This window comes from Pipra filicauda, unplaced genomic scaffold (genome assembly GCF_003945595.2).
Source record: "Pipra filicauda isolate LSUMZ 115617 unplaced genomic scaffold, ASM394559v2 scaffold195_size2193078_pilon, whole genome shotgun sequence".
NCBI lineage: Eukaryota > Metazoa > Chordata > Aves > Passeriformes > Pipridae > Pipra > Pipra filicauda.
In genome coordinates this window covers 716,966-735,879 of record NW_024104304.1, presented here as the reverse complement: position 1 = coordinate 735,879, position 18,914 = coordinate 716,966, and the positions used below count along the sequence as shown (strand labels likewise).

Below are 18,914 nucleotides of genomic sequence, written 5' to 3'. Positions count from 1 at the left end.
ATAAAATTGTGAAATGTTTTAAATTATGTCCATGGTCCAAAAGTTCCACCAGAAGTGCTAGTTGTTCTCTCACAGTAGTTGTAGAATTGACATTTGTCATGTACAGTCATTAGATGATGAGCTATGGTCCCACAGTGTTACCATGCCTGTATTTCTTCACTACAGTTATATCAGTTCACAGCAGATAAAAATCTGGCCTGAGATTTTTTTCGGTGATGCAGCTGGAGGTGGAGACTCTGAGAAAGAAGCCATGTTCTCTCCCTGTTGTGCACAACAGCTGTTAATACAGCTTCTGCAGATGATGTAGACTGGAGGATGGGAGAACATATTCTAAATGGTTATTCCAGGACTTCTCAGAAGGAAATAGAATGTACAGTATTAATAATAAATGGAGCAGAGAACACCCTGACAGCAGACAGGTCCAATGAAACGCCCATTTGCTTGCCTGATTATCATCCATCCACTCAGCAAATGATGCAGAACTCAGTTACTGAGTTTTTGGTTTGTTAGTTTTTTTGGCTTTTAAAAAATGTACTTTTTGAAAATATTTAAATTATAAAGAGTAATCTTTAGTGTCTTCCGGGTTGGATGACTGAAAATAAAAAGGATGTGGTGTTGGGATAAGATTCCTTTGGATTGAGAAGGATGGAAGCCCAAAGTGAGGAAAAGGCCACTGTAGAAGACAAAGCAATTGTTGCTCCTACTGGTCAGGATAAGAAGTGGGAATTCTGGATTTAAGGAATGAGATTTAAGGGACAGAATGGGGTGAGGATTGTCACAGGGCATTTCTGTTCCCAACTGTGCTTAACCAGGACCCTAGTTTGGGGGTGCAGATGCCCAGGCAGAACTGTCAAGTGTGGCAGCTCACTTCCCTTTCTACACAAAATGTTTGCCCCTCTGCTCCCTGGATTTTGCAGCTAGTTTCTACACTATATTCTTTATATATGAAAGTAATTGTAATTCCAAAGAAAGCTTGACTTCAGAAAATTTTTCCATTTCAGGAACAGTAATTAACTAAAGTTCAATAACTGCTCAATTAATTTTGCATTTATGTAGTAAGAATAACTGTACCAGAATAAATGTAGTAAGAATTTATGTACCAAGAATAACTGGTGTGTACCTTCTTGAAGAGTACATTTAGACATGAGGTTTTGAATCTCTCTGCATGTGTGGTGCAATGGTCACTTCAAGCAACTAGAAAAGGTTATTTTTAAAAAGTCAGCACTTGAAATAAACTTTGGTGTAGCTAATTGTATACTTTTTAGGTTGTTTAAAAATAACCCTGGTATTTATCTCATCCTAGTTTTTCAGTGATGCCAAAGAAGCCATGGAATATTTGAAGAATTTGAAAGATACCATATACCGAAAATACAGTTGTGATAGATCAAGCAGTGTTCATAGGCTGGAAGACCTTGTCCAGGAGTCTATGGTAAGAATTTGAGGACCCTATTAACATGAGTTACAATGAAACCAGAAATGTGTAGAATTATAGTTGGATATAAAATGCGTTAAGATTATTCATTTAAAGTGAAGGGAAAATAGTTCATTTGTCAGAACTTATAAATAAATAGTTGTATTTATCCATTTGCAAAGACTGTTTTTCACAACTTTTAAACACAGTATTATGTATTTCTCTGTATTTACAATACCAGATGTGGTAAACCAGTGGCTACAGAAAGATACTTTGTTCTTGTAAAATGTGTTACTTTTAAGATACACAGTAGAAGTCAGGAAAAGTAAAGCTTAACAGGATCAAAGAGGCAACACTGAATTCTGGCCATCTCTTATGACGTATTCTTTTCTTAACTGTTTTAGGAAGAAAAAGAACAACTCTTGCAGTATAAGAGCACAGTAGCAGGCCTTGTGGGGAGAGCAAAGGCAATAATTCAGCTGAAGCCAAGAAACCCTGACTGTGTACTCAAAACATCCATCCCAATTAAAGCCATCTGTGACTATAGACAAATTGAGGTTAGAAACTTGAGTTTCTTCAAACCAATTACAGATGTGAAAATTCAGCTAAAGTTTTGTTAATTACCATGTTCTAGAGAAAGCTGGGCTCTAAATTTCTTCCACCCTAGTAAACAAGAGCAAATCCCTGTGTTGGAACATTGGTTTTGTTGTTCTGTTGCTTATTTGTAGACACTGTTTGCAGAAGTGCTTTGTACGATTATTTCGTAATGCTTGGCTCATCAACTTATTCTGCTTTTCTGTTAATACTAGATAACTATTTACAAAGATGATGAGTGTGTATTAGCAAACAACTCCCATCGTGCTAAATGGAAAGTCATTAGCCCAAGTGGTAATGAGGCCATGGTTCCATCTGTATGCTTTACAGTTCCTCCACCAAACAAAGAAGCAATAGATACAGCCAACAGGTAGGGACAAAACAAAACTGTCTATTTTCTGTTAAAATTAATTTATATGAAGCTTGGGTTAAAAGAATATCTTACAGGGTGGTTTGTTTTTTTTTTTTTCTTTTTTCTTTTTCATATGTTACCCTCATCTAAAGTTGGAATTTTTTCATATTTCAGGATTGAACAGCAATTTCAGAATGTTCTGGCCCTTTGGCATGAGTCACATGTAAACATGAAGAGTGTGGTGTCCTGGCATTACCTGACAAATGAAATTGAAGCTGTTAGAGCTGGCAATGTTGCCTCGGTATGTGCTATGACTAGGAAGGGCTCTTAACCGTTTGCTGGGAAGTCATAGGATACACTTCCTGGAAGTGTATAATCAGTGATTTGCAGCAATCCTCATCTTCCTTGTGGGATTAGCTGGCAGCAGTGGCCATGCTACATTTGGGGAAGGAGCAGAGCAGTGGTGTTAGGAAAACTGCTCGCAGCCTGGTCTCCTGTCGTGAGCAGAGACCTCTTGAAAGCAATGAACAGTAACTAAATTCTGCATTTTGTGCTGCAATAGTCTACCTTTCTGCATTTATGGGAAGATTAGCTTCATTAGGCTAAGGTTTATCTTCCTGAAGATGGCCATTATTTCTTCATGCTACAACTTTTGACTAACAGTGGAACAACTGTGAAGCAACATTTAGTCTTTCAAGCTGAGGACAGCTGAACACTCATTCCTCCATAATGCATTTTTTCATTCTCGTACATATCTGTAACTTGAAATGGGAACTGTGTGAGTGATGCATCATCTCTGACTGTGCTTTGGGTTTATAATCTGTTGCAGATAAAGACAATGCTGCCAGGTGAACATCAGCAGGTTCTAAGCAATTTGCAGTCCCGCTTTGATGATTTTTTGGAAGACAGCCAGGAGTCCAAAATCTTTACAAGCTCCGATACAGCACAGCTGGAAAGGGAGGTTAATGTTTGCAAGCAATACTATCAAGAGCTTCTTAAGTCTGCAGAAAGAGGTAAAACTTAGTTTAGTGTGCTAGAAAGATGCCCTCATGAAAGAGATTTTAGTTCTTGATCCTGAGACCTGTTTTATCATATTGATATTGTTATCGCCTCAATTCTTTTGAACAGAGAGTTGTTTTCACAATGTGCACAATTATATTGTACTGAGGCTCTAATTTTTGTATTAACTTTGTATATATTAACTTGTGTACCAAATATTGTTGTGTTACTTAATATATAGAGTACTACAAAAAATTTACACCCAAGAATTTATTACGTGCCTTACAGCTCACTGTTTAGTCTTACCTTTCTTGCTTTTGAATGCTGGAAATACAATTTGATTACTTTGTTGATTCCATAACAGAATTAAAACTTTTTTCAGACTGTTAAGGCAAGAAAAGCATCCTAGGTATTTCCCTAGCTTCACAGAATGCTTGTAGTTACTGTTCTCTTAACGTACTTTTTAATACATTGAGAATAGAAAGCTTAAAACGTCTGTTCTGATTTACTGTTGAGTAAAACAGTAATTTAAAGAAATACAGTAGGGCAAAGCTGATTGCTTTATTAGCATAGTTCACTGCACTTCAGGAAAGATGTGTTACCCTGTGCACTGGAAAGAGAGAATTTAAGGTACCTGATATCACTGGTTGAGAGAATCAGTCACTGAGTTTAGCAAAGTCTGCATAGGGGTGATGCCTGTGCCTGGGATGCATGGCCACAGACAAAAGTTTTCCATGGGTGAGGAGATGATCTAATAACAGTAAAAATTAAGGGTCCCTTAAATTTTCCTTATAGCCAAAATTCCAATGGAAACTGATGGCATTTCAGCCAGTCACAGAAAGACTTCACACAGAATCGCACAGAATATGCCAAGTTGGAAGGGACCCATAAAGATCATTGAGTCCAGCCCTTGTAGAACGAAGACTTTATGAAGTGTTTCATGAGACAATATGTTGAAAATGACATGATGACTTTGCTTATAACATGTGCCTTATTTCTTTCAACAGAGGAGCAGGAAGAATCTATTTACAATCTGTACATCTCTGAAGTCAGAAATATCAGACTACGGCTAGAGACTTGTGAGGAGCGGTTAATACGACAGATCCGAACACCAATGGAAAGGGATGATGTACATGAAAATGTGCTTAGGATTTCAGAGCAAGAGGTGAGCCTTTGAGAAAGTCTGTTTTACCTAGGGAAAGAGTTTTATTTAAAAACAAATATATGCAGGCGTTTTGAGTGTAGCCAGGGAGGTTTACACTGCATCTTGTAAAGATGAGTCCAATATTATGCTTGGGTTTATGAGAAAAAGAAGATGATAAATGGTGATGATAATCACCATTTGATAAATCACCAGATAATAAATTTTGTTAGTTTCCCTATTATACATTTGTTTCCTTTCATTATTTTTTATGTTGTCCACATAAAGCAAGCAAAGGGCATACCTGTACTGATAGTGATATGTAGAGTATGTATCAGGTTGATGTAGGATGAAAGCACTGTCAGTCACCTTTCATTTTACAGAAACTGAAGAAAGAACTGGATCGACTGAAGGATGACTTGGGAGCCATCACAGATAAATGTGAAGAGTTTTTCAGTCAAGCTGCTGGTTCACCTTCAGTCCCTACCCTGCGCTCTGAGCTCAATGTTGTTATTCAAAGCATGAATCAAGTTTATTCCATGTCTTCCATTTTCATAGATAAGTATGTACTATGGTATCTTTCATCACACCTTTTAGTTCACAGTTTTCTCTTCAAAATGAATTGAAGATATTAGTATGAATAATATTGATCTAGGAAACGGGAGTTAATATTTTAACATTTTATAAAGGGGTGCCCCATGATATGAAAAGACTGAAGAACACAAGTGTGTTGAATGTTGTTATTGATGGTTCACTTAACAGGAGATTACTGTTTTTCAGATTAAAAACTATAAATTTGGTCCTGACGAACACCCAAACTGCAGAATCATTAGTGAAACACTATGAAACTAAGTTGTGTGAAGAAGAGGCAGTAATGGCTGACAAAAACCATATTGAAAACCTGATGGGTACATTAAAGGTAAGAGTTTGCTGGTGCCTTCTCATGGGCAAATAAAAAAATAAGACAAAAAGTATCTATCTTGTAACACCTGACTTGGTTATGCTATACTGTATAGTGTATCAAAAATTGGCGTGTGTATTTAGTTTTAGCCTTCATTGGGATTGACATCTCAGAAAAAATTACTTCAGAGCATTAGGAATTGGATACTTTGAAAGCATGTTCCTGCTGTTAGGAAATGCTGGGAAGTATTTGAACTTCCAAGCGTGGCACTTGTTAATGCTGCAGTAAGATTTTTTCTCTTCACAAGGTAGCATATACGTAAGGTAACATAAACATAGAGTTATATTTATGTTATATAAACATGACCACACTAGCATTCCTACTACTGCTGTAGTATATTAATCAGGCTTTCCTAGGAAGCTGGGCATATATCTTTGAGAAATGGAAAGATTGAACTTAAGCATTTTTTGTTTGCTGTATATACCTCATTTTGATATTGCAAAATATGAGTAATGCTTTTATTTGTTAGAGTGATTGGTATCTACCTAGTGATTTTTTTGAAAGATGTAGTTTATGAAGTAATTGTGTCAATTTAATGGCTCTGTTTTGATCTACGTGTCTTAGGGGTTGCTGTTACTCAGAATTATTTTGCATTTTATAGCTATTACTTGCTACAGACCCATTCTGGTACCGTTTGAGTATTTGAGCAAGCAGAAGTAAAATATTAATTAAAACATTTTGATTGATTAATTTATACATTTTACTCATGTAAAATACTAATTTATAAAATAGTGTCATAATTTATGAGTTATTTACAATTTTTCATTTCTCATATGCTAGCAATGGAGATCTGAAGTAGATGAAAAAAGACAAACATTCCATGCCTTAGAGGATGAACTGCAGAAGGCAAAGATGATCAGTGATCAGATGTTTAAAATGCACAAGGAACGTGATCTTGACTTTGACTGGCATAAAGAAAAAGTGGACCAGTTGGCTGAGAGGTGGCAAAATGTTCATTGTCAAATTGAAAATAGGTTTGTGTAACTTTTTATTATAAATTGTTCATGTTCTATACTGGTTTTATTATTTCTGAGGAAAAATAATCAGAAATTCATACTAAAACAGGTCTGAATAGTTTTCTGAGCTGTTTTTGAAATACCTGTTTTGTGCTGCTGACATCATTGCCTGACTTTTCAACAGGCATTGTCTGTGACTATTAAGCACCAAAAGATGATCAAGATTATTTACTTACAACTTACCGATACATAGTAGAGATACATTCTCTTTCTTTTTCTTCTTCAAAAAAAACAACAGAAAAAGCCTACAGAAGTGGCTGGCAGTCCTATGGAAATACCATCTGTTTCTCCTCATAATTAGTTCTGCCAGGCTAAACTGATGAAGTGATTCATCAGTTATGATTGGACTCATGTTAATTTGCTTTTGATGATTCAAGTGCTAAGTCTGGAAGTCCTTAGCTTCCATTGACTTCTGTGATAATTTTGATGCAATAACTTTTTGGCGAAGTGCCTCTTTTTTTTTTTTTTATATGTGTGTGTGCACAGCCTCAATATCCAGTTGAGATGTTGCTCTAAATTCAAACCTTTACTGTCAAGTTGATATTGAAAAATGTTACTCAAATACACAAGCCTATACAGATGTGCAGATACAGCAGAACACACCTACCTGTAGTTCTGAAGGAGATGTCCATACATGACTTTCCAGGAAATACTTTTGACTTCAGCCTCTACAGTTCTGTTTCCTATATGTAAAGGAAGCAGAACTGTAAGAGACTGAAGGACAAAATATAAGGAAGTTGAGGAAGTCTGTACTATACAGTCTGAATTTATTTTCTTTAAAATGTACTTCAGTTTGTCATTTTAGATAACCTGAACAAGAGCATTGAAGGTAGTGCTGTTGATGTAAAAGTTCACAAAACAACCTGTCACATTTTTGTCCTTCTTTTCTAAGGGGTGAATATCCATTCCGGTGCAATACTGAAGTTTTTCACTTGCAATTAACTAATTTAGTTAATTTTTCATCATTTGATAGTTTAACATAATTTAAATGATTAAACAGTGGGTTTATGAGTTACTGAAATTTCCTTATTTCCTCAGAGAGTAAACATGAACCACATGCTTTCCTCACAGGACTCCATCCTGAATAGACTATGCTGAAAAATGGCATTTAAAGCATAGTGGCTTCTGGTGTAAACAAGACAGACTGTGGTAGTTGCAGCACAGAGCTGTAAAGAGGCTGCTTTCTGTAAATGTTATCTCTGCTGCTTCCTACCAGCTTAACACTGATGATCATTATACAAAAAATATGTACAAATATTGGCTGCAGTTACCATGATCCTTTCTCTTTTTCATGGTTATTAGCTTTAAAACATGCTTAAGTATGAAACCTAAGTAATACAATTTCCTTTGCTTGCTCTTTTTGGTATCTTGAGAACAACGCTAGAGTGATTCCAAGTATTCGTTCCTAGTCAAACTCTAAAAAGTTGTGTAATAAGTATGTTTATCCTGCAGTGTTGAGTGGTCATATTTATATGATCTTTTAAGTAGAATCTTAGAATATCCTGAGTTGGAAGGGAGCCACAAGGATCAAGTGTAACTCCTGGCTCTGCACAGAGCAACTGCCAAAATCACACCATGATAATGTGTAACAGTATAAGGATCATGAAAGAAGAAGTCAGTATTTCTATCAGTATGAAAATGAATTTGAAAGAATACACAGAACTGTCTTTACAGGTCAAACCCATGATTTAAAAATGGCCATACAGGATTGATTACTTTTGCACATTAGCAGTCTTCAGTTTTAGTGTAATTCTGTTGTTTTGTGGGCTCAAAGTATATGCTACTGCTACTTAACTCCAGCACAGCACACTTCTTCTTGTCCCATAGGTCACATTTGAAATACTCTCACTTCTTGTAACAGAATTGATTGCTGTTGCAGAGCCCTCCCTCTTCCTTATGTTTTCCTGTGCTCATTGAGTTTCAAGCAGATGAGCACACTAATAAGGGATATATCCAGAGCTTCTTCTGTAGTAGGATCTTTCCTGGATGTCCTTTATGACAAATGAAAAGGCTTCATGAAGCTGGGAGTCTTGGTGTTTGAGAAGTGAATTTGCTGTTTATTGAGTTTTATTTTAGTATGTTTAAAGTGTGAGTTGTAGCAGAGTTAAGGCATTCAAACCCTTTAAAGTTGCATTTTTTGTCTTTAATAATCATCTTCTCCCCCTTTACCTATCTTCTAAAATAAAATCAGGTTGCGTGACTTAGAAGGTATTAATAAATCTCTGAAGTATTATAAAGATACTTACAATTCTTTGGACACTTGGATTCAACAAGTAGAAGATACTCAGCGAAAGATTCAAGAAATACATCCTGAAAATAGCAAAGCATTGGCTAAACAGTTGAACCAACATAAGGTATGAAAGGGATGTCCTTGTGGAAAAGCACTGCTATAATGACCAAAGAATTATAATATCAGTTTAACCCAGTGATGTCAGTCTTGTTTATTATGAGGTGCTTGTATCCATCAGCCCTTACTGTAAAATGCCAAGTAATCCTGAGATTATGTGATTTTATGTTAATAATGCAGCCATGGGTATATCACTGATGATTGTAATTTTATAGACCAGATTGTTTGGTCCTCAAATCTACAAAGAAGATCAAAACCTTAAAAATTCTGGACTCTTCTTATCACATAATTTTGTATTCAGTACTGCTCTTGGTATTTATGGATGTAGAAATATTTTCATGGAAGCAGACCTACACTTAACAGCTGTCTCCTGCAAGAAGGAAATGCAACTTCAATAAGAGACAAAATAACAAATTATATGCATGAAATAGTGTATTCCTGATTTTGGTTTAAGTTCACTCACCACCCATTAAAGCTGGCAGGTTTTTTCACTTCTTTTGTACCATAAATCTGATGAAGCTCAGAGCATAATTACTTGTACATGCATGGATAGGAGCATATTAAATGTTTGATAAACTAGATGTTAGATAAGCATCTACTTATGTTAGATGATGCCAGATAAAGTAAAAATGTTAATTATAATAGTAATAAAAATAAATTTTTAAGATAAAAATGTAGATTCGTATTTTACAGATGCTGGTTTCTGAGATTGAAATGAAACAAAGCAAAATAGATGAATGCCAGAAGTATTCAGAGCAATACTCAGCTGCTGTGAAGGTAACAAATAACATTACACTTGTAATCCTATTGTTTTAGTGTCAGTATCACGTGGGATGCCAATCATTTAGTGTATTTTCTCTTTTACAGGACTATGAGTTACAGACCATGACCTACAGAGCTATGGTTGACTCCCAACAAAAATCTCCAGTGAAGCGCCGAAGAATACAAAGCTCATCAGACTTCATTATTCAAGAGGTAAATGGATTTCTTGTGACAGGAAAATGTGAGTCTTTGCTTAAAACAGCGTAAACACAAGGGTAGGTTTTTGGATTTATTAATTATTAAATAGGATAACCCAAGCAAGATTATTTTTTTCTCTATATGTGATACGATAAATATTCTCTTGGTCATTGTACTGTATTTAGGCAACAAGGCTGTATATTGCAGTTGATGAACAAAAGTAATCCAAATAATAAAAAGCTGTATGAGAATTTTACCTCAGGAAAACTATTCATTACTACCTCTGGGCTGGACCTTGATCACAGTAAACAGGGTCAGCGTTCATCTTGACTAAGGTAAAACTTACCAGATCTGGACGTTTTGACAGATTCCAAGGCAAATTAGCCTCATTTGGGTGGGAAAGATAAATCTGCCTCTCTGATAACTGTAAGAGAGAGGAATAGTGACCAGCACTGCTTGCCCCTCTTATAAGGGGCAGTTTTGACTGTGAAGTCAAAACACTGTCTTCTATTTCTTCTCTTTATGGATCTCCTCATAGATCCTTATGATTTATTAGTGCAAGTGGACCCTGTCGATGGCATTAAACTTTAGAATCAAACTTAGGACTTTGGATTCCACAATCAGAATTTTGAGATGAGAATTGGGATAGGTTCTAGATTACTGTTTATCACTTATTTTGAGGTTAATTGGAGCGTTTTCCTTTGTCATACCTCTCTCCCTCCTTTGTTTCTCTATAGTTCATGGATTTACGGACTCGTTATACTGCCTTGGTGACCTTGATGACCCAATACATTAAGTTTGCAGGTGACTCTTTGAAAAGACTGGAGGAGGAAGAGGTAGGTCCTTCCCTGTCAGTCAACCAAACAAATAGAACATCTAGGCAAACAAACAGCAATATACCTGTTGGAATGATTCACAAAACTAAAATTTGTTATGTAGTGCACATTATACAGGAATGTAGCTCCGTACCATCCATACATGTTGCCAGTTCCTCCAGCTAAAAGGATCATGTGATTCACTAAATTCTGATGGAGACATAGTTACATACATTCAATTTTAATACTTTAATATATTAGGGCTTGATCTTTTGTATAAATGCAGACATTAAGATGAGGACAAACTTACTGTGCATGCACTGTTGATATCCTGTGTAGGCCTCTTAATATTCCATAGTATGCATTCTGGTCCACTTAACAACATGTAAGGAAGTTCTTTTAACAGGGAGGTATGATGCCCTCTTAATTAATTTCTGAAATGTCTTTGACATTTTCAGATACTTTTTTCTGTTTGTCCTTCTACCACATTGTTTCCTTGGGGTCAAACAGCATTTTATTTATACTTCATGTTGAATCTTATTAACAAGAGTAGGTTACTGAAGTTAGAGTATTCAAAATACATGTTTCCTGGAGAGTCAACCTTCCAAATAATTGAGAAAAAATACTTCTGAATTCTTCACTTTCTTTTGAAGTCTTTCTTTCTGGAAGAGATTATATATAGTCATTCTTTAAGGACTACATTATTTTAGTATAAACTTTATAAATTAGATTAAATTGAAGAACACTATCATATGGGTATAAATTTTAATGTTATTGTTACAGGAAAAAAACAGAGTTCTATAATTCTGGTGCTGGCTTTGTCTTTATTGGCTTTTCTTGCTATTAAATTACCTCTGAACCAACTGTAACACTAACAGCATTGCATCTTTGTGCATTAAGTGGTGGAGCAAACTGATGGAAATATATAATATTTGTTGATAAGTAACCATCATAACTGAAGATTTAGTATGACTTATAAAGTTAATGTCATCAAAGATAAAAAGTCAAGCAAAGAACAAGGATCAGGAAACCTGTGAATGTCAATAGGCTTCATGTTCTTCAAGAACAAATGGAATTTCTCAAAACGTTTTGAGTTTCAGTCTGCTCTGAGTCTCCAGGACTGCTTTTTTGGAAATCCAATACTCCCCATCTTCCCTCCTCATCCACTCCCTGGCAGCTTTCTAAATTTTTGGTAGCTTCTTTGAAGATAACTTAAGCAGGTTTCCAGTCTCAAAATAATATGATGGGTTTTTTCTTTGCAATCAGAGTAGCAAATCAGAAAAATAATAATACTTTTCAAAGGAGGAATGATATTTTTGTTTTCTTTTGGGATCAGACTTTTGAAGTCTGTGATTGTTCCAAGATTTTCTTTCATGCCAATCTTCTTTCCTAACTCTCAGTATTGGCATTAAGAATGCACAGAATAAGGAAAAAATAAGATGCTTTCTGTGATATCTCAATTTAATCCATATGCTGTCATGCTCAGAGTTTACCAGAAGAGAGTGAACTCCAGCAACCTGTGAAGTCAGCCGAAGTCTTTCAACGTTTGGATGGCAATGAAGCTGTTGAATTGAGAGAGGAAAATAAACCTAATGAATGCACGATGGATGTGAAATATTTGCAAAAAGATAACTCTTCCAGTAAACCTGAACACACAGAAAATAAATTGGAAATTGACAGAAGAAAATTAAATGTAGACAGATATGATAAAATCAAAACTGATAGAATATTAAAGCAACTTTTAAATTTCAGTGGTCAAGAAAGTAGCATTAGTGGCAACAGAGACAATAAGCTACATAGAGAGCAGGAGAGTTTAAGGGGTTTTGGTAATCAAAGTAAAGAAGAAAAAAATGGCAGAAAAGATTTTTTTGTTTCAACTCAGGTCCGTGTGAGTGTGAATAATGATCCTGGTGAAATGTTAAATGAGGAAATTGTTAATGGAGAGAGATGGAAAACAGAGGGAATATCAAAGAAGTTGCCTGGAGTGGAAATTATACACAAAACCACAGGAAAAAAGAATTCAAGAAAGGCAGGGAGTGATGTTTCAACAAAGGAAGAATGTGAGTTGCAATCAGAAACTAATTTTGAGCTAACAATGAAGAAAGCTGAAGTCACTCCAAAAGCTGGAAAGCATGCCCTTGGTATCAGCCCTCACAAACAGCAACATTTTTCACCTCATTTTGAATGTCAGCATAAAGAACATTGCCTTACAGAAAGCAATAGCCACAATACTTTTAACTCTGAAGACAGAGAGTTTCAAGTGTGTTATGAAAAAGGTGATTCTCTTTCAGGTGCAAGGGATGCAACATCTTTAGAGAAAGTTGCATCCTCTTTCAGAGAGCTGACAGTGCACAGTGGAAGTGAAAAAACAAAGTTAAATTTGCAATCTATGAGCAATCTAGATGTTTATTGTAATGTTGAAACAGATACTGTCAAACTGCAGAGAAAATCTCTGGATAAAAGTTGTTTCCTAGTAGAAAACAAAATCCTAGAAAAATCAAATTTAAATCCAAATGAAGCCAAGAGTACAATGCAAGAAATTTCAACTGTTTCTTTAGGAAATATTTCAGAGACCCATTGTGCAGAAAAAGTCTCTGAATCTTATCCATTAGATTTTGAAGTGTCACCAGTGCAGAATGATCAAAGTTTAGGTACAGAACTGATAGGAAATGCTGGTGATTTAAATGCAGATTTTAGCCTCTCAAAAATTATTTTTGGAGAAGAGGATTATTTTCCATTATCAGAACATGGATTAACAAAAAAGCTTTTGAGTCAAAATGAGAAACTAAGTGTGAAGAAAATATCAGAGGGCAACATTTATGGTTTGGGCAACATAAATATAAGTGGGAAGAAGCAGAGTGGAGAAGACAGGTTAGAAGAGGGTCAGAAATGTAAAAATTTATTGCTAGTTGCAGAAATGATCGGTAGAGATGAGGGTCATAGCACAAATGTACCCAGAAAAAACACTAAGCTCCAGAATACGTTTTGGGAAAAATTAGGGAAAAAACCCTCATTTGAAAAAAAAGAAAAGCAAAAAAAAAGAGACAAAGATAATGAAGAGAAAAGAAGCACAACTATTATTAAGGTACCAGAATTTTTATGCAATGCAAATGAAACAGTTAATCTAAGAATGATTCTAAATCAATCCAAATCAACATTTGAATCTCAAAATATGTCAAGTGATTTAAGGTTGATTGAACATAATTTAAACAATGAATATGCAAATTATGTATCAATTACTGTGCATTTTGAGATGCTTAATTTTAAAATTCTTAGACATTTATTTTTATATTTATTTTGTGTTACTGTTTGCCATCCTTTTCTCCACCCAGCTGATGCTCAGCCATGTTGATTAGCAAAAATGAAATGTAAGAAGATATAGGTTGTGACTGTATCTGTATTTTTAGTTCTTCTTTTTCAAGCATAATACATTAGATTTTGTGTCTATGGGAGCATAAGAGATCTGATAACAAATCAATTTAAACATTTTGTTTCCATTGGGGGCTGTTCAAAATTTTAATACAGAGAAATATGGAGACGAACTGAGGAAGCTGCCTTTGCATTAGCCTTTTAGGAAATGTTTCATATATCATGTGAAGAATCAAGTAAATCTGGCAAATTTTAACTAACTTGACATTTTGTTTGTTTGAAAATGTTGCTATAATTACCCTTCATGCCCTGTTTTTATGATCATAGGAATATAGAGGGGTTCTTACCTCATGTTAGCTCATATTTGGTATCTTATAACACCATAATAGTGCTAATGAGGACAAGGTATGTATAGCTTCAACCATATTATTACTGGTGATTGCACATCTTGCTTGTAAGACTTGCCCTGGATCTGCTGATATACGGAGACTACTAGCCAATTAGTTTTCACTAGGATTTTCCTGATTGCCATGTTTATCCTTCTGTGCTTACAATGCAGAGCAGCTGTGCTCTTACCAGTCCCCCGGCTGCACCAGTGGAGGCATTGGGACTGTGGAGCACACTATGGATCAGAGACGTGCTGGGGTTTATATACTTCTCTTTCTAGAGCTGTTGCACTGTTTCTGTTCTTGGAGGGGAGTTCAGAACGTGTGTGTTATTTTTGCTTGCAAGCCCTAGTCCTTCATCCAGTTTCTGCTGAACTGATCCACAAATGGTAGACCACTTTTCTTCTTGAGGATTCTTGCACTCTCTGTTTGGCTTACTGTTTGCTCTGCCTATTTGTTTGGAGAGAAAGCCTATGTGAGCTGTTTGGCATTGCTTACTGCTAAGAGGCATCTGACTGAAATGAGAGCCTTCAGGACCTCTTTGCTTTGTGAATGTCTTTGTCAAGGGTTTCATATTTGGCTAATGGTAACTTCTGAAGCCTTCAAGAAAAGGTGATGGTGGTGGGAACTGCTCATCCTACTTTCTGGACGTACCTTATATATGAGTAAGTATTTTCCCTTCTGCTTTTCGAAGAGCCTAATATGTTTCCTATGTTGCATTACAAAAAGTACATTCCAACTTATCTTTACTCTTTTACAGATTTTAAAGAACAAGGAAGAGTCAGCACGTCAGGCATATTCAGATCTAATGGCACAGCAAAGTGACACAATTGATGAGAATAAAAAACTCATAGGAAAGGTAAAAACACTTGAGGAGATGTTGGAGAATATGAAGAAGCAAAAAATCCAAGTGGAACAGGAGCTCCCTAAAGTGAGGGAAGCTGCAGAAAAAGAGCGGAAGAAGCAGCAAAAGGACATGGAAGAAATCTGTCTTCAGAAGACCAGGGCTGAGCAAGAGGCAAAGCAGTGTCGTATAGATCTAGAGAGCATGGAGAAAGAGAAAGCAGATGCAGAGCAGGAGCTGGAGTGTGTAAGGCAGTTCATTTTTCAGGCAGAGACTCAAAGAAGTGTACTGGAGGAAAACCTCCGTGCTTTTCGAAATCAAATAGAAGAAAGTACCTTTACCAGAAGAAACTTGGAAGAGCTTCTAAGAAGAAAAGATACTAATCTTTATGATTTAGAGGAACAAAAAAAAACCTTAATGCAGGAGCTGAAGAAAAAAACAGATGGAGAGGAGAAACTTATGAAGCTCATCAAGCAAATGGAACAAGATCTTAAATTTAAAGGGAACCTATCAGAAATAAAGCTGCAAGAAAGAGAAAAAACTGAAGCTAGAAGGAAAGTTGTTGAAGGAAGATACTCTGTAACTAGAGAAACCTCCCTGCCAACTTTCACTGCTGGGCAGGGCAGTCAGTGTAGGACTGACTCTGAAATTACAAGTTTCCAGAAGAAACTAGAAGCCAAAAAAGTAGAAGAGCTTAAACAGAAGATAGATGACTTAACCCTTGCTAACAAAAAAGCTGATAAAGCTATTAAAGACCTGAAATATGAACTGAATGAAATTGAGCTTCAAAAATCATCAGCAGAAGAAAAGTCTCGTTTATTAAAAGAAAAACTAGATAAAGTCAATAGTGAACTTAAATGCCTAAAAATTAGGTTGGAGGAAAAAGACCAAGTAGAGCAGGGGTATTTGCAACAGTTGAAAGAACTGGACAGGCAGCTACAGAGAGCCACAGGTAAAGCTGAAGAGGTGATGCAAGAAGCTATGGATCTTAAGAAAATTAAGATCAGTTATCAGGAGGAGCTGAAATCTGTTCAGCAAGAGAAGACACAGCTAAAAAGAGAAGTAGAGGAATTAACCAGATCACAGACAAAAACTGAAATCACTATCAAACATTTAAATTCACAAATCAGTTCTCTTCAAAAAGAGAAACTGGCAGCTGAACACAGAACACAGTCATGCAAAGGAGAAGCAAATAATCTTCAAGACCAATATAAGAAAATTAAGGAACAGTTGCTTCAAAAAACAAAAGTAGAGAAAGAAAACCAGCAGGAAATTCAGATGCTTAAGAATGAATTAGCCAAAAGCAATCAGTTGTCAGAAACATTGAAACGACAGATAGAGGACCTTAATAAATGGAATACTGAAACAAAACTACTGATGAAGCAAATTCAATCTGAATCAGAGAAGATGGCTTTGGAAAAACAAAATATTCAGAGGAAAAATGAGGCATTAAAAACCCTAGCAGATGGTTTCAAAGAACAATTGCACACAACAAATGAACAATTGCACAAGCAAACAATAATTGAACAAGAATTCATGTGTAAAATTAAAGGCCTAGAAGTTGATCTAGCAAAAACAAAAGACCTAGCTAGTGAATATAAACAAAAGTGTGATAAACAAAGTGCTTCCACCTTAACCATTAACCAGGAGGTTAAAAATTTAAATGCTCAAATGAATGCTCTAGCCATGGAAAAGAGAGTGAGTGAGCAGAAGATTCAACTACAACAAACTCATATACAAGACTTAAGTAGCAAATTAAAAAAATTGCAGGATGAGCTCCATCAGAAGACTCTGGACGAACAGATGGCACGCAAGAAGATGATTCTGTTTCAGGAAGAATCCATTAAGTTTAAACACTCTGCAGAGGAATTTAGGAAAAAAGTTGAAAAATTACTAGAATCCCATAGCATCACAGAAAAGGACATTTCTGGCATGAAACTAGAATGTGTTGCTCTTCAGCAGGAAAAACATATGGCTGAGGAAAACATCATGTTGTACAAGAGGCAAATGGAAGATCTGCAAGAAAGGCTTAAAAAATGTCATGAACAACTACAGCAAGGGAAGCAGGCTGAAATGGACTATCACCAGAAGTGCAGGAAACTTGAGGAAGAATTGGAAGTGCAGAAGCGCACGGTTGAGAGCTTGAAACAGAAAATGGATCTGCAGGTCAGGGAGAGTGAACACAGGTTTCTTTTGTTACAGAATGAAGTTCAGCAAAGTAATAAGCTCCAAGATTCTGGATTTAAATTGAACTGTGAGAGAAGAGGGAATGATTTCAATTACCTGAGTGATGCTGCAGCTAAAGAATTTGAACAGCTTCCTCCACATACAAAACCAAGCTCACCTTTGTTAAGGCAGAAACAGGAGAGATCAGGTTTTAAATCTGATCAAATAGAAGAAAATACATTGTACATGAGTGCTGATGATAAAATACCGAGAGAGGTGCAGTTCCAGATGTCAACCATAAACCAATCATTAGAAGATTCAAGCTCACAGTCTTTTACAGAGTTTGTTTCACAAATGAGTACACAGTTCCACATAACTTTTGATAAAGCAAGCCAAATTTCTGGAACCACTGAAAAGGACACATTGAGAAACAGGAACCTACACAGTTCCAGACAAACTATTAGACATGGAGAAGACACAAAACATGAATTAGGAGTGGTAAAACTGCATCCCTTGGAGGTACACACTACATTTTGTGAGGATTTGCCTTCCTAGTCTGCTCTTTATTATAGTCTGTTTGTTTGTTTTTAGTTATACTTTATCACTACTCTAATGTTTCTTATGTTCCTACCTTGGTGAAGGGAACCCCTTCATTCTTACTCAACACAAAAAGCTTTTCATTAGACCTCAGTACCAGATTCTTTAATATCTGAGAAACATTATTTTAAAAGTTTGCGTTGGAAATAGAAATTCACCTACACCATTTTATCATTATTAGTCAAAATAAGCTTTGATTAACAGTAGTGGGTTCACATAGTAGCAACAACAGTTATTGATGGTTAGTCTAGTCATATTCCTGTTATTGAATAAATATTTAAAATGGCAAATGCACTTTAAAACTCTAACTATCTGTGTTTCTTTTCTCTCTAATGCTAGTAGCAGTTCTCCTTTCTGACTTGCATTCAAGTTCTCCCTTTGATTTCTCTGGTGGTGGATTTAGGAGTGAATTACGTACAGAACAGTCTGAAGTTGTATTTCTCACTGTCAAAAAATTCCTATTTACAGATAGTGAAGAACAAGCACTATGACATGCATGTTGAACTCACAACATTAAACCAAGAAAATGACAAGACGTTTGGTAATGAAGAAAGAATGTTTGAGGAATACAAAACATCCGAAGGGTTTAGGAGAGAAGACTTTGCAAAGATGAGCTCTTTCTTAGGGGAAGAGATTTTGAGAACTGTTGATGATGCTACTCAGCAGGAATATTTTACAGAGGAGTATGATGCTATTAAATTTGAAGGTCTCCGACATGATGTAACTGCCAGACAGTTGATCGAAGTTAAACTTTTAGACAGGCTGACAGCTGAGCAGCTTATTTCAGGGCAGAAAACTACTGATGAGATTCAGAAAACTCTTGAAAAATTTTTAACTAAACCTACAGCTATAGCTGGGCTGTACCTTGAATCCAGCAAAGAGATACTCTCTTTTGCTTTAGCAGCAAAGAGAAGAATCATAGGAAAAGCACTGGCATTAGCATTTTTAGAGGCCCA

General features: G+C 35.9%; 1 protein-coding gene across 15 annotated transcripts in view; it reads left to right on the top strand.

Moving 5' to 3' along the window:
- DST (dystonin) overlaps positions 1–18,914 on the top strand; it is a 306,949-nt gene that overhangs the window by 162,326 nt on the left and 125,709 nt on the right. For all 15 annotated transcript variants that reach the window (XM_039380429.1, XM_039380420.1, XM_039380416.1 and 12 more), the window contains 13 exons: positions 1,304–1,429; positions 1,816–1,968; positions 2,221–2,375; positions 2,532–2,658; positions 3,187–3,370; positions 4,364–4,521; positions 4,881–5,059; positions 5,278–5,416; positions 6,239–6,432; positions 8,666–8,828; positions 9,515–9,598; positions 9,689–9,796; positions 10,519–10,617. In XM_039380429.1, coding sequence (XP_039236363.1) covers positions 1,304–1,429; positions 1,816–1,968; positions 2,221–2,375; positions 2,532–2,658; positions 3,187–3,370; positions 4,364–4,521; positions 4,881–5,059; positions 5,278–5,416; positions 6,239–6,432; positions 8,666–8,828; positions 9,515–9,598; positions 9,689–9,796; positions 10,519–10,617 — 1,869 coding nt within the window. The remainder of the gene's footprint in view (positions 1–1,303; positions 1,430–1,815; positions 1,969–2,220; positions 2,376–2,531; positions 2,659–3,186; positions 3,371–4,363; positions 4,522–4,880; positions 5,060–5,277; positions 5,417–6,238; positions 6,433–8,665; positions 8,829–9,514; positions 9,599–9,688; positions 9,797–10,518; positions 10,618–18,914) is intronic.